The 16,172-nt window shown below is 39.4% G+C and overlaps 1 protein-coding gene across 1 annotated transcript in view; it reads right to left on the bottom strand.

The window, feature by feature from the left end:
- The window catches only part of LOC121298128 (FYVE, RhoGEF and PH domain-containing protein 3-like), a 65,077-nt gene that overhangs the window by 14,216 nt on the left and 34,689 nt on the right, over positions 1-16,172 (bottom strand). The window contains 11 exon segments of the mRNA XM_041224971.1: positions 514-537; positions 933-1,019; positions 1,099-1,191; positions 2,479-2,625; positions 3,472-3,530; positions 6,085-6,223; positions 7,679-7,835; positions 9,002-9,138; positions 10,281-10,370; positions 12,974-13,580; positions 14,468-14,660. Coding sequence (XP_041080905.1) covers positions 514-537; positions 933-1,019; positions 1,099-1,191; positions 2,479-2,625; positions 3,472-3,530; positions 6,085-6,223; positions 7,679-7,835; positions 9,002-9,138; positions 10,281-10,370; positions 12,974-13,580; positions 14,468-14,660 — 1,733 coding nt within the window.

The following is a 16,172-nucleotide window of genomic DNA, read 5'->3' as shown; positions in this document are numbered from 1 at the left end:
CTATTGTCAGAAACACAAGACAACAATCCTTTCACCTACCAAAGATTCACATAGTTCTTTTAAGGAAACCGCTTTTATTTTGTCTGCCATTATATCAGTTTAGTTTTTATTCCTACACTCTGGAAATCCTTTTCATGGAAACTAAAATACTGATTTTTTACAGTTCAGTACAGAGAGTAAAAGGTTAAGTTTGTAGGGAAATTAAAAGACCATTATAGGAGGCTGTGTGGTCCAGTGGTTAAAGAAAAGGGCTTGTAACCAGAAGGTCCCGGGTTCAAATCCCGGCTCACTCACTGACTTGCTGTGTGACCCTGAGCAAGTCACTTAACCTCCTTATGCTCTGTCTTTTGACAGTCTTGTAACTCTCTGATGCATAGTTCACACACCCTAGTCTCATATCTTGTAAAGTGCTTTGTGATGGTGGTCCACTATGAAAAGGTGCTACATAAAAATAAAGATTATTATTATTATTATTATTATTATTATTATTATTATTATTATTATTATTATTACCTGAATCCAATCCTTCTTTTCATCCTTCTTTTCTGGAAAAGAAAAGAAAATACATAATCTTCGCTATATATATATTATATATATATATATATATATATATATATATATATATATATATATATATATATATATATATAAAATGTTCTTTTCCACTGACTATTTATCAGAATATTAAACCACATTTATGGGCCTAGAAACAGAACATGAGCTACAGATGTTTCTACAGGAAAAGAAAAAAAAATGTCAAATCAAACTGTTAAAGACATAGAAAGAGTAATCTTATTATTGCAATACTATACTATTACAGCAGTGACTCAAACCAGATACTGTACCCAGTGCAACAGAAACTAAAAGGTGTGCTCTGTTTTCAATGGATCACATCATATCTACTAAGCTCTTAACTGTATTTTATGGAACACACATTACCTGGCTTGCAATTCCAAAGACCTTTGTTTTCCAATTATTGCAAACGTGTGAGTCAAATTTTGCTTCGCATTTTCTTGCACCTGAAAAGAAGACATTGTTTACAAAAGCACCCGAGCGAAGGGGAGAACGACATCAGTGTGCCTGCATTGTGTTACAGACCTGCATGCCTGCGATGTCAATCTTCTGCCTCACGCTGAATTTCTGACCCATTAGCCGCAGTTTTGGCACACAGTACAGCACCATGTTGTTGAACTACAAATAAATCAAAATGATAACACTTAACGGTTTGGTTTGTAAAATGTACATTCAGTTCAAACAGAAGCATCTGGCTCTTTCTAAAAATATATATTTTCATAAAAGACACCATGTTATCACATGCAGGTAAAATGCTTCTGGCTTGTTCAGACAGATGAAGTGCTTAACAAGCAGGATCTTTTATATGAAGGTAGTTATATTCCATCGAACTGGTCAGGAAATGAACAGTTGCTCAAACATCCAGCATTAGAGGGAGCTCTACTTACATGTATCTTAACAATTGTCACGTCCTTTGTGTACTTCTTAAGACTAACCATGGAAATGTGTTCACCAGAAAATCATTGTGTTATGAGAATATTTTATACAAAAAGCCTAGCAAATTATTTCGTTAGTCTCCCGTATGAACACAATCCAATTTCATAGGCTGGAAGTAGAGCCTGCAAAACCTGGCATACAGTAACAGTTATGTGGGGAGTGGTAGAGTGTTCCTCTCTAGGCAGGTAGAAATGCAATAGATTAGTGTGTTGAGGGAGGAGGTGATTTGAAGGGATTTAAGCCATTTCAGCCTGGGGAATGCCTGTAAAGAATACAAAGCAGGACTATCCTTTATGTTCTTGGTAATCTCGAAAAGGCAGGTGATGTCAACTTTATGTTCTAAAGTAAACGGTAGAGCTGGGCTGAGTCTAGCATTCCACACACCACCCGAGAGGTAAAGCGGTCTTGAACTCAGAATTCAGCTCCTCAGAGTTTTAAAACAAAGCCGTCTTTTTCAAGGGAGTTCCTTCCGCAATCCATCAGGTGCACCAGTTTATAACAATTAGACACAATAGCCAGCCTCCCAGATAAGATATGTGTGTCGTACTCTTTCAAGGTGGAAGCACAGGTATATTTTTATTACTGTAGGGAGGTGAAATGCTGCAATTGTTCTGCCTCTCTTGTAAACAGGTATGTCATCTCCAGGGATAGAAATAAGACTCCTATTGTACAGCAGTTTCACCCATTCCAGGTTTTAATACATGCTTGATTAGCCACAGAACATAGCTAAGGTAACAAGCTAAGGTGTGTCTCATTAAACTGATAGTGTTGTTGCAAGCCATTTTTTTATGATCGTGTCATTAAACAATACAAAAAAAAAACATTTTAAAAACATGTTTTCATTTTTAAGTTTTTTGCTTCCATATCGTAAAAGAATTCCTCTCATCCAAGGTTGTGTTGGGCCCCCCCCAACCACCACCACCACCATAAAACACCCCCCACAAGAATGCATTAAAAAGAAAGACTTACCAGGAATAAATACCTATCTTGAGCTGTTCCGTTTTTAGCAGACAGTTTCTGGATATGGCCCTCTTTGATAAGTTCGTTGGCAGGATTTACAATGTCCTCTTCGCCCCCCAGTCTTTCGTACACTTCCAGCAGTTTGTGCATCTTCTCCTGAACACACAGACCGACAGCACAAACATCAGACTCTTATGATGCAAAGCAACTATTACGTGCACATGGTTTCCGCTGACTCTAAATATTATAATAGTAATTCTTGATGCTGTTTATTCCTCAACAAGACAAAGCCGAGGCTTTTTATTCTACTTTGGTCTAGAAAAAAAAAAACAGTCCTGACCACAATGACTTTACAGTGAAAACAAAAACAAAAACAAAAAGTCAAGCAGCAAGACATACAGATGGCAACAAAAAATAATGAAAATAATCTGGAGATTGTAATTGTAACATTCATGGCAGGGGAAGATAACTTGCATTGCAGTGCTTGACGTTTTTTATTTTTACTAAATCATATACTGTACATGTTTAATTGTATTAGAGCATAACACATTAAAAGTGAAAAGCTACTGCCCTATATATAAAAGGCAAGAACTATCCAGCTTATTGTTCAAACAGGAAACAGCGGTTACTTCCTGAATTGTAAGCGGTCTGCAGCACATCAGTGTGCTAAAGGAACGCCTGTCTTTTATACTGTGAAAACACGCTTATCGGTCAAGTCTCTCTTCATGTGCACACTAAGGAATTACATGCTCAATAAAGTGAGAGAAAGTGAACGTTGCACAAAGACACTAAAGTCATGGGTCCAGTCTGAACTAAAAAAGGGTTATGAATTTAATGGAAAGAAGGAAAATAAATAAGTAAATGATCTAAAATGTCCTTCTAATGACTTCTGGATACCCAAACAAGTACACAAAATATAAAATTAAAAAAAATAATAATAACACATGGGGAACTCTGGCTAAGAAAACCATGCTGAACCATCAGTTCTATTTTCCAGCTTACCATCTTTCGAATAGCTGCGTTTGAGTGGTTGGCTGCTGTTGAGATGAGCTCCAGTGACTCTGTAATTAGAATAAATAAATAAATAAATAAAAAACACATGTGCCACTATTTAAAGAGCGCCTGCCCAAGCCAGTAAAAGAGCACCACAACTGGCAGACTGGTTTGTATAGATTGCACAGTCTCATTAAAACATCAGCATGCTCCCAGGAAATGAGCCTGCCTTCACAGTAGTAAAACAATTCAAGTCCAAATGAAGTCCATTTTTAATGCATCTTCCTAATCATGTTGCAGAATATAATCTGAAAATCTGAAATCAGGTAAATACTGATCATTTAGCTTATGGAGTGTAGCTAACTCAGCACAGATGAGTTAGCTACAGAATAAATGAGGTTAGCAGTGTCTCAAGGTTAGGCTGGCCACAAAAGAAAACCTCAAAACATATAAATAAACATTAATACCTCTTTGTTTTTTTGTCACCTGATGGGTTTACAGACAACTGGCATTGCAAACTAGCGAGACGGAATAAATGCACTGCTGTTGCTGTAATTGTCCCTGGATCAATATGGGAGACTGCATGTACTATACATACAGTGGGGTCTGATAGAGAAGCGAAGAATAAACTTCTATAGAAACTGAAAGACACTTCAAGGTACACGCATTCTGTTCAACAGTGGATTGTGCAGAGAAGAGAGAAAGTTGGTTTTTCACTGGGGAAACTAAACATGACCTCGATGTGAAAGGGGTGGGGGGAGCATAACAAGACAATGGGGAAGCGCGGGAAACAGAAGTGAGTAGTGAGCAGCAGGGTTTGAGATGTAACTGGTCAGTTTACTGATGTTCACAAGTTTATTCTATGAAGGAATGCAATAAAAAGACAGCAAGCAGTATCCAAGCGTAAAACTGGACATACCAGCTGGACAGTCTGGCTTTAAAAAGCACAGCAAAAGAAATGACAGAGAAGCCTTTCTCTGTGGGTACCCTTCTACCATGTACATGGATTAGGGAGTGGTTAACATGTAGAAAACAGAATGTACTGATTAGAGGAGAAACCTCAGAATGGAGCGAGGTAACCAGTGGAGTACCACAGGGATCAGTATTAGGTCCTCTGCTATTCCTAATCTACATTAATGATTTAGGTTCTGGTATAGTAAGCAAACTTGCTAAATTTGCAGACGACACAAAAATAGGAGGAGTGGCAAACACTGTTGCAGCAGCAAAGGTCATTCAAAATGATCTAGACAAGATTCAGAACTGGGCAGACACATGGCAAATGACATTTAATAGAGAAAAGTGTAAGGTACTGTACGCAGGAAATAAAAATGTGCATTATAAATATCATATGGGAGATACTGAAATTAAAGACGGGCTCTATGAAAAAGACCTAGGAGTTTTTGTTGACTCAGAAATGTCTTCATCTAGACAATGTGGGGAAGCTATAAAAAAGGCCAACAAGATGCTCGGATACATTGTGAAAAGTGTTGAATTTCAATCAATGGAAGCAATGTTAAAACTGTACAATGCATTAGTAAGACCTCATCTAGAATACTGTGTTCAGTTCTGGTCACTTCGCTACAAAAAGGATATTGCTGCTCTGGAAAGAGTGCAAAGAAGAGCGACCAGAATTATTCCGGGTTTAAAAGGCATGTCCTATACAGACAGGCTAAAAGAATTGAATCTATTCAGTCTTGAACAAAGAAGACTACGCCGCGACCTAATTCAAGCATTCAAAATTCTAAAAGGTATTGACAATGTCGACCCAAGGGACTTTTTCGACCTGAAAAAAAGAAACAAGGACCAGGGGTCACAAATGGAGATTAGACAACGGGGCATTCAGAACAGAAAATAGGAGGCACTTTTTTTACACAGAGAATCGTGAGGGTCTGGAATCAACTCCCCGTAATGTTGTTGAAGCTGACACCCTGGGATCCTTCAAGAAGCTGCTTGATGAGATTCTGGGATCAATAAGCTACTAACAACCAAACGAGCAAGATGGGCCGAATGGCCTCCTCTCATTTGTAAACTTTCTTATGTTCTTATGTTCTCAAAGAATGAGTAGAACTAGAATTATGAGTGTCCCAACGAAATGGGGTAGCTCAACAAGCAAAGCCTTGTAAAAGCAAATAGGACAATTATACTGACAAGGTCCAGCACGGGCAGAGAGGATGTTAATATTAAACACCTTTTGGAGCTTTGAGGGGGAACATTATTATTGCACTAAAGGTCAAAGGGTGAACAGTTTTGCAAGAGCCAATCTTTTTTTGAACAGCATGCATACACAAGGGTTTGTAAAGGTGGCAATTGAAATGCAAATGTGTACTTGACAGAACAGAAACATTACCATAATTACAATCATATGCACAAAGCCTTCAGTGTAAGTACATGTCTCCTCAAATTTAAGGCTATGTCCTATATGTCAAGGTAGCATTCCACTGTCAAGCTTATTTATAGTAACTTGTCAGCACAAAACACATGTAGAACTTCTCAAGTGCATCCAACGATGGCTTCAATTATAGGCCACCCAGGATATAATGCGGGAGTTACGAACAAGTGGAGTCCTGACCTCCACACACAGCTGCATGGTGCCTGCAACGAAAACTCAAGGGTGTCTCTTACTTTCAGCATCCTTCCTGTCCAGTGCATCCTGGGGCAGTTTCTTCAGGTAGTCCTTCAGAAGCAGCACGTAGCGGGGGAGGCGCTGCACCGGCTCCAGCATGTGATGCTGCAAGGTCAGGTTCCCACACACTTCCTGTTTCTGTTGGAGCCATGAGCAAGAACACAGCGGTCTGAGCGGAGATAGCTGGCACAGTATTCAACTCGGCAGAGCATCAAGTTTTGCATGCAATATTCGTGTGAAAAAGGCCAGATCTAAAGTGAATCAGAAAGGAGGACACACCAGCTTTCCAAAGTGTATTCCAGACTGTTGCATGACTCTATATTTATGAATCTTATATTTACGTTCTTAATACATTTATTGGGATATGTCATTGCTATTCTTTGCCTCCAGGCAAAACTGAGCTAACAATGTACAAATAGGGCGGAACGTGAGCTTAATACTTTTTTTAAATAATTCCCCTCACAACAGCACTGCTGACAATTTGCACGGCGTTCCTTGTTCTCATGCAGGTGGACCCAGTTTTACAGACCTCGCCCTGACTTTGTGATGGGGTGCTCTTTGTATTGCTGGTACTAAAGTAGGGCTGGTCATCATTGTCACGTTTGAAACAGAAGGTGTGGGATCAAACTGGGATCGTACTCCCTGCTCCGACTTGCATAAACTGACACGATATTTCAATCTGTAATGTCGGAGTTGTCCTGTCTTTGTCAGCCACTAATAGTTCTTAACTCCATTCTTTTGTAACCACCAACATACCATATTTGTGTGTTCATCAAGGACCTAAATACAGCTAACCAGATGGTGCCTAATAGACATGCTTCAAATATGCACTTCATACCATAATTTGCAGATTTGTCTTCCCTTGGAGTACAACCATGAACGGAAATGAAGCTGAAAGCCGTCAGCTCCCATTATTTTCTGATAGACTTTACAAGACCCAGCAATTGGAATTAACCCTTTATGTGTCTCCCTGTCATGTGAAAGAAAATGCACCCTAACAAAACTGAGCTAGTCAGTCTTTATTGGGTAAAACCCACAGGCAGGACAATAGCTCAACTGTTAATCAACAGAAAGATGCAAATAAAGCACACGCTGTTAGTCATGTGATCTGTCGACTCTCACGGGCGTTCCACAGCGTTATTAACGGTTCATGCAAATTTTAAGAGCTTTATGAAAACTAAAACAGGTTTGCTGTGTTCCCGAATTGTTCCAATAAGGTGGCTCCTATTTCAAGACAAAAGGAGACAAGCTAGACTCCAGGGTACAAGGTAATGCAATTACACCTAGGTTAACATTTTACTAGAATGACTGTCCGTCACCTGTGCTGTACATACAAGCCTTTTGGGGAGACAATCGTATATAGTGTACTTAAGCCATGGTGGGAAGCAACCTATGTAAAAACCTAACCAGTGGCCATACATTTAGTTTCCAGATCATCAAGAGAACAGGGTGAGATTAATACTGAACTGTATACACTGTACAGCATTGAAACCACAGCAAAAAAACTGAACACATGCAGGTGAAGCGAGCTCAGTTAGTAAATAATTTAGCTTGCAGCAGTGGTCTGTGCAAAGAACAGGCCTCCCTGCTTACCTGTATGTTCTGAACCACACTCTTGAACTGAGATGATCTTTGCGTCCACGTATTCACCAGGTCCATGGCTCTGTCGAAGTTTTTCACGTATTCCCCATACATCTTCAAGAAAGGGGCCAGCTTCTGCAGAATGTCTCCTATTCGAGGATTTGTGTTCCTGAAGAAACATGAAAAGGATTAATAATCACTAGAAATCCTACGCTTGCCACTGAACGCATCACCAGTAGTTTCCAGCACTAAAAGATGGTTGGATCAGTCCTTCCAACAGCAATGTGCTTAACTTCAGATGGAAGTTACATACTGAGAGGTCATTTTTCAGAATACAGTTTTTGGAGAATTTTAATACGGTTGTTTTAATGAGTTCTATATCTTCAGAATATTTAATAATGAAGACATGTGTACAGGTAGAGCACGCCTCACTATATTAAAATATTCAGGAAAGGGAAAATATAATTACACTCAACTAAAATTATTTGAATGTCAAATTCATTCAAACAAATGACAGTTACTAATGGCTTATAAACTACTGTGAATATAGCAAAGTCATAAAGCAAATAATCAATCATAAACGGAATGCAATAGAAACAAAGAAATGCATAATTTCTTTTAGCAATGAATCAATGATAATCTCCTTTGGCACATTAAGTAATGACACCTTTAAAAGCCTTGAATACATTTCAGCTATACTAAGTAGTATAACCTTAAGAGACCACTGGCATCACACGTGATGATACATTAGTTTTCCCCACACACACACACACACACACACACACACACACACACAGACACACACAATACTTTTTTTACAAATGAAGCGGTCAATTAAAAGCATGGATATCACAAACCCTCTTTTGTGAGGCTGGTGTTTGTACTTTCTCCATCATATTTTTTGGGTGTGCAAAAGGTTCCTAAGCCAGGATGCCGCACACCGTTGCCAGTGCATTGACTAATATCGTATTTCTACCCAGGTTACCTCAAAGGGAATTCAACCTAGTTGCCCTCTTTGCTAATGGAAAGAGCGTCGTGCTACAGTACGCAAGTTTCTGCCGCAAATACATTCAAGGGATAAGAGCAAGTTATTTTTATATTAATAAAAACGAGGCCAGAGAAACGTATAAACTTCAATGCCTGCATTAAATTCCATATCTTTTCTTTTAAAAGACTTTGTACTATTTCTAAGTTTGAAATACAGATGGTTCCTCGATACTGGTGTACTTCTTAAAAAGAAGCACATGTCTAAAGGGATAAGAGGTTATTTTGTGGCAAGACAGAGAGAGAGCAGTCTTCTGCTGCCGCACACTGTTTCCATTACCCTGCACTCACCACTCCTCCATGATTCGAGTTTTGAGCTCAGGAAGGAGAAACTGCTCATGGAACCGATCGATAGAGGTGATGTTAGAGAAGATTCCGGTGATCACATCTTGTGGAATCCCAGCCTCTGTTAACTTAGTGCAAAATACCTACAAAAAAGAAAAACACATGTAACCGCCTTTAACTGCTTGCATGTGCATAACATCACAAAGAAAGACATTGTATGCAAAACCAAGGAAGAATTAACAATGAGTGCCCATGGGCCAAACACTGACACTGGAGATTCCCCATCTCTCAGTTTCTTAAGGAGGGGTTTCCTTCAAAGTATCCCACGACTTTTTCTCTGAAGCTACAGTATATGTTTTTCATTTGATTAGAAATGCAGGCCAAACCAGAATAAACTTGGATTCAAACTGCTGATCCATCGCATTCGTAATAAAACTGAATTAGTACACCGAACCAAGGCTGTAGTTAGAGCATTCAAGCTTGTTATTTACAAGGCAGCTCAAAATAATGACTTTAAGTACTCTCTTAAAGATGTAATCCTTCTCGGTAAATGTTATTTACATCCATAATTTAAAGTATATGGGACGGCTGCAGCAATTTAACAGTCAAGTCAAAGGAAAAAAGCAATCTACTAAATCCACATTGAATCCTGCTAGTTGTTTGTAACCTAAAGCACTAATGACTTATAATTATTAATAAATGTGAATAATTAAAAAACGCAAAGGGATATTGCGTTTGTATCTCAATTAATGTGTGGTGTCACTGGATCAAATATAAACCCTTAGCCAATTTGTGCAAGCTGTATTATAGATTTATAGAATGACCTTGTAGTTAACTTTACAGTAGTGGTTGAAAAACAAATTACATTGAAAGGATTTCTTCAAATAGACGTAAAAACAAATAACATGCATATCACATGCACTACAAGTCCTGTGTGTACAGTAGCTGCTTATTGATAATGAACCACACTGACCCTGATCCCTCGATCAGAAGGTCACTGACTTCAATCTAGTTTATTCAGGGATTATCATGAAATATTGAAACTACCAGCTTGCTTGCAGGGTATTAGGGGCAGTAGAGAGAAGAAGCACGGTTGACAGATGATGCTTTACATATATTGCATGGAAGAGATCAACTTGCATGCGTGTCAAAGAACAAGCACAGAAAATGAACCCAGTATCCAAATTCACTTTTCTGTCACTTCAACTTCAATGCACAAGCTTTCCCAGTTAAACGCAGCCTAGCTACCTAATAGAAGAAATGTAAAACTGTATTACAGAATTACCTGATCCAGTAGGTGAAGTCTCTTCACATAAGCTTCCTCTGTCTGCAGGAGTTCCCTTGCAATGTTGAATAATTTCTGTGGCTCTGTGCACTAGGAAATTAAACAGAATCTATTAGCAAAACTGTAAAGCCGTCATTTTGCACACCTGTATCGTGCATTCTGGTCAAAAATGAAATGTTTTAATGTTTGAGTAATTCCAGGTTTGACTGCGAGATGCAGCTGTGGGTGACCTCTTGAAACGAGGACTGCAGGGTCTAAGCAACATTATTGTCAAACTTAGAGTCACTGTGACTTTTAACCATTTCAACAACTCACAGGGGAAGTCTTGTTTCATAGAGAGTATGTTTAAAAAAAAAAAAAAACTAAAAGAATGACACACATATAAATTATTATTGGAATAAGACTGTTGCTATATTAAGGTTTGCCAGTTGCATGGTTGGATGACATCCTCATTGGATTTCAATTGGAAATAATAGAACACAAATATATGGGCATGCTGTCACATGTAAGACAATTTTTGTCTTATCGTAAAGGGATGATCAATGATGATGCTCTCGAGGTGTGAAACAATTCGCAGCAGCTACTTCATAGAACCTGCTTTTCAGTATTTACCCTGTTTTCAAACAGATATACACATGACTTTCACTCAAAAGTTTTAGGAGTTAGGAGGGCTGTCTGTGTGATTCTGTGAAGCCAAAATTGTAAAAGCAAAACATCTGCTGACTTCCGTGTAACTAATGCAAGAAGCTACACCACATCCTCTTCCTCCCTGGCCAAGCTACAGTACCAATAATAACAAAACAAAGCAATCCATACCTAGTTATATAATCTGATCCGGCAGCATCTATATGGCGCCTACAATGTAATTATACAGAGGGCTAATGCACTTGCCATGAATAGAGTGGATAGAGTTTGAAATTATTCTGATGGTAGCAGTCCACATCACAAAAAAAACATGCAATGATCACCTTTCAATATATTGGCTGGGCATGGAGACTGAACCCTTATGAGGCTGGCCCCTCAAGGGCAGAGGTGAGGCATGTGAGTGGGGATATGTAATGATTTTGTATTTGGTGTTCTATTAAAAGTAGGCTACCTCTTTTAATGACAGTTTGGTTGAGGTGTATTTTTCTCCAACAGAGTAAAAATGCATGATTACACCCTGTATAAATCACAAGGTCATGAACCCCTTGGAATGTATCAGTAGCACCTACACATGGAATGTTGTCGGCAAACATTTCTAAACGTTGAACATTCTAAAAACAGTGATCAACATTTTCATTCCAGAAAAACATATCTGCTTTATAGCATCCACTTTTTTCAATCTGAGTCATTAGTCTGACCACTGAAGACTCAACTGAAACCTCCAATGAAAACACAAGTACAGTACAATTGATGTTACTGTATTTTGAGAGTCAGCACCAAAAAGTACTGTAGTATTAATTACATTTGTTTCAATATCTTATTTTAAAATCTTATATTCTGCTGCAAATAAATAGAAATTATTAAACTGTTGAATGCCTAACTGTTTTATTAGCATGGGTGACAGATTACTGTTGTCAAAACAAAGCCTGAAAAAAAAAAAATTATCCAATCTAACATGGTTGAGTGATAGTGGGAATATGAACCACGAAGGATGACTTGAATGAAACGAATTTCAATGCCACATGCAGCTCTGCTCTGGAGAACAAAAATCACCCAGAAAATGCACAGGGCAGATCTGGGAGTGTCGACGATGGACGATGGAAAAAGAAAATCTACTGAATACACAAACAACCAGACTGATAACCTTTCTTTATCGGAATTCATGAACAGATGGAAAAATGTGGGCTGACTTTTGGGAGGAGTGCGCTGAAGAGTTTTAAAAAGTGCAGGGCAGCGAGCAGCGACAGACTGGGGAGGGTGCAGTACATCTGCTGGTATTTGTTTAGCTTGAAGAAGCTGGTGGGAAAAGGAAATTCTGGGTGGGGGCAAGTTTGAAGGGGAAAATAAAGAGCAAATGGACTTCTAAAGCCACATACTCATAGTTGTGTCACAGATTTACAAGACACCACACAGCAGTCCTTTCCAAGAGCTGAAACAAACTTGACCATGAATCACCACTTACTCGTATGATACCACAGCCTTACAACTAACCAGCACAGAAGCGTGTTTAAAACACCACAGTCAACACCTAGTACTGTAGAAGTGCCTTCACCTATCACCAGCATAAATAAAAGCGGAGGAGCGTTTCCCATAATTTTCCATGGATAACATGCACGGTTTATTATTTAATACTGGCCCTGGACCATGGTGTGTACCGTTATAAATATATGCAAATAACACGCAAGTTAATTCTCTTTGTGTGTTCAAATGGAATAGGTCACTGATCATTTTGATATGTATTTGTGTTATCAGCAGGTGCGTGGGATTCGCTCAGCGTTGCGGTAAATCTTTTCTCATCCACCACATCCTCAAAATACCATAAATATTCCAGGCACAGCATCCGATTAGTATTCTTATTATTTTAAAACACCACTGTTCCCTTCTGGTTGATTTGTTGTATTTAGCTGAGGCCACAAGCTGTTTGACTAATTGGGATTTTGCCATGTGACTTCCCATACCTAAAACAGTAACGATTTAACAGAAGCCTTGAATAGAGAAAATGACAATGTGTTGCCAATTGGCTATTGGCTGCCCACACCCGGGCTTACCTTGGCCGTGTCTGGCTGTTCTGTTTTTGCCACTTCTGCTGTCTCGTGTTCTTCGCTGCTGCCCTCGTCCATATCGCTGTCCTCCTCGTCTTGTGTCGAGTCTCTCTTGTGTTCCATGGATGAAACAGAACTCTCCTTCGCTTCATTCACCGTCCCTGTGTCTGCCACGCTCTCAGCGACACTCTCACCCTCCTTCTCCTCCTCATCGATGGCCTCCTCGTTTGAAAACACCTCTCCCTCCACGTTACACGAAGGGCTATCGATCCCACTGTCTCTGTTGGGTACCTTGCCATTCCCGTTTTGCTCCAACATGGAGTCCTGATTGTCAGTGAGCTGGCTGGACCCGGCAGCCCCGTTCACAGCAGGACAGTCCCCAGGGGTCTTTAAATTGCATGTGCTGATATCGTCAATACACAGCGCACTTAAGTTTGAGAGTTCGGTATCGTTAGACATCATTTCAGAGACGGGGAGAGCAAGGTTTTCTGTGGTTGAGCAGTCACTGGAATCCGGAGGTTCAGAGCCTGAACACTCCGCTGGTTCCTGGGCAGGATCCATGCTAAGAGACAGATGAAGCTGGCTTCTCCTATAGACCCCAAGAATGGGTATTCTGCAAAACACAACAACCTCATTAGATAACTACACCCTTCAAAAGCAAACATGGAAATTATTTCCCATTGCTGTAAATGCATTCACATTGCTGGCTTCAGCAAAGGTGCTCAGTCACAACTACAAATCAAAAACATGTTTTTACTCCCTAATGAAAGAGAGATTGTGCACTACTAAGGTAAATGCTATAAGTCTTTCCTGATATCTTAGCTGTCTATTAAATTGGGACGAAGTGTATCGATCACTCCAGTTGTTTCAGGTTTATAGTGATGCTAAAAAGAGGATCATGCAGTAATCCGAAGCATGATGTCATTGTGATTCTGCTGTAAATTACCTCCATATTTGTACGATATGGAAAATTGCCAAAAAAAAAAATGCCCCATACAGAAAACACCATCTTCAGTTGAACTGCATGTAATAACTTAGCTGCCCTGTAATTATGTAGCATATTTGACACCACTGTACAATATTGATGTTGAAGTGCAGTTTCTGACTGACTTAACTATTGAAGTTTTGATCTACACAGTCGCATCTGAAAATATACTGTAAGCCATTACTAGCAGTTTAAGCCATGACTTTACTGTGGTTTTATTTAGACAGATCTTAGCAGTCAAAGGGATCTGCCTTTACAAAAGTTTCCCATAGTAAAGTGTAATAAAGCACAGTGAAAGCAAGGGAAAGCATAGGAAAGCACTGTAAAGTACAGAGCGGTATTGTAAAGCATATTAATAAACATGGTAACCGATGGTAAACTATGGTAATGTATATTATAATGATAGGAAAAGCATGCAACGTTCTAATTACAACATTCTAATACTGTGCCAAAACCTCATTCAGAAAATCATACAAATGTTACTGAATACAAAAAAAAGAAAAAGTCATCTGTACCTGGAGCTTTCGAACTTCTCAATCAGCAAGCACACACTGTTGGGCGATTCTGTGTCCTCCTTCCACGCAGAGACGCAGTTCTTGCCTGGCTTGGGTTGTGGGTCTGCAGGCAGAGGTCTGGACGGTGCCGGTGGGATTGCCCTGGATCGTCTGTCCAGACCACGGATCTGAAGATGAACAGGCTTAGGGGGCACTAGGACGAGAACACAGCATTGATCAGCCCTTACGACTGAGGCAAGGTCTTCATTGCTGCTCTCCTGCACGGCTTACATCAGCCAAAGGAAGAATCTTCCATGGTTTAGACTACCAGCTCCTTAAAGGACGTCCATTTCAATGAACTTTTTAAAGATTTTTTTTTAAAAACGGCAATGGGTGTTGTCTGTAAAGAAGAATATTATTATGACCAGCCTATACTGAAGACTACCACTTCCTTACTGCTGAAGAGGATGAACGGAAGCAAATAGCGTGTGGTTTAAAAAAAAAACTAATAAATAAATACTATATAAGATGACACTATCATATGTTCTCCGCAGAAGTCCCCTCAGTGCTAGGAAGGGGTGTTGTGATAAAATGTCAGATAAAATTACTGTAGACTCCAAAATTGCTTTAGAACTTGAAAAAAAAGATGTAAACGTAAGAGTTTCTTTTTCAGGAACTTGCGCACACAAATGTGAATAATTTATATATTTTAATAACTGTGGTTCTTGTTCAACAGTTTCCTTCCTCTTTGGGCTGCACTGAGCCCATGATAAAACATAAAAACACGCAGCAGTAGCTCATTATTTTGCCGTCATGACGTAAAAGCAGCAGCATTGTACAAGGATTTCTAAGATGGACTGTACGGGTTAACAAGGCACTGCAGGGGTGTTTTTTGTCGTTTTGTTTGGGGAAGGGGGTGGGGGGCAGGGGTTCCTAGTTTCTTTCATGATTTCAGATTTACGTAAGCAGTAACCCATGGCAACATGTTTACAATTTTGCATGTCTACAGTTCTGAGTAATTACCTTATTCTACTACGTGAACCTGTTAACCTTCCGCCAGGGAGAAATGTGTACTTCCTTGAATTACACATTCACAGTCAAACATAGTCAACAGCATTTGCAGTGTGATGTAAACCTGGATTCAAATTGCTCAAAATAATTAAATGTTGCGTATCTCAAATGAAGCGCATATTCTGCAAATCCTAATGGCAAGTTAGTACAAATCATCTAATGCCACTAACCATTACAAAAATAATATCTAGGTACATTAAATACAGATGCCTACTGAACAGGAACAGGAATGCAACCTAATCGTGACTCTCCTTGAAACCAGAAGCATTGCTGTCCTGGTAACGAGTAAGACTGTGGTTGATGGGTGCAAGGACATTAATCTAAAGCCATGTGTGAGACGAAACTACTTGTTCCTCAAACAGGCAAACCATACGGTTAGTTTCTTACCAACTATATACTACTGGAACAGAAGTAGAAGACAGGACTCCTCTAAAGCAAATTACACAGCAGAGCAGACTCAACAGCAGCAGCTGTGATATTGGTGCACTAAGCACGATGCACTTGACTGCTATTCCCATATAATACAACAGGCATCAGAAACATGCACCTTTTATTATTTATAATGGACCGCCTTCTACTTTACCCATAAACAATTTCTCAGTAACTTAAGTCATACTTTCAAATACGCACATATGAAGTTGGCACAAATTATAAG

This window comes from Polyodon spathula, chromosome 23, assembly GCF_017654505.1.
Source record: "Polyodon spathula isolate WHYD16114869_AA chromosome 23, ASM1765450v1, whole genome shotgun sequence".
Lineage (NCBI taxonomy): Eukaryota > Metazoa > Chordata > Actinopteri > Acipenseriformes > Polyodontidae > Polyodon > Polyodon spathula.
The sequence above is the reverse complement of the archived record's forward strand: the minus strand, read 5'-3'. Positions and strand labels throughout refer to the sequence as shown.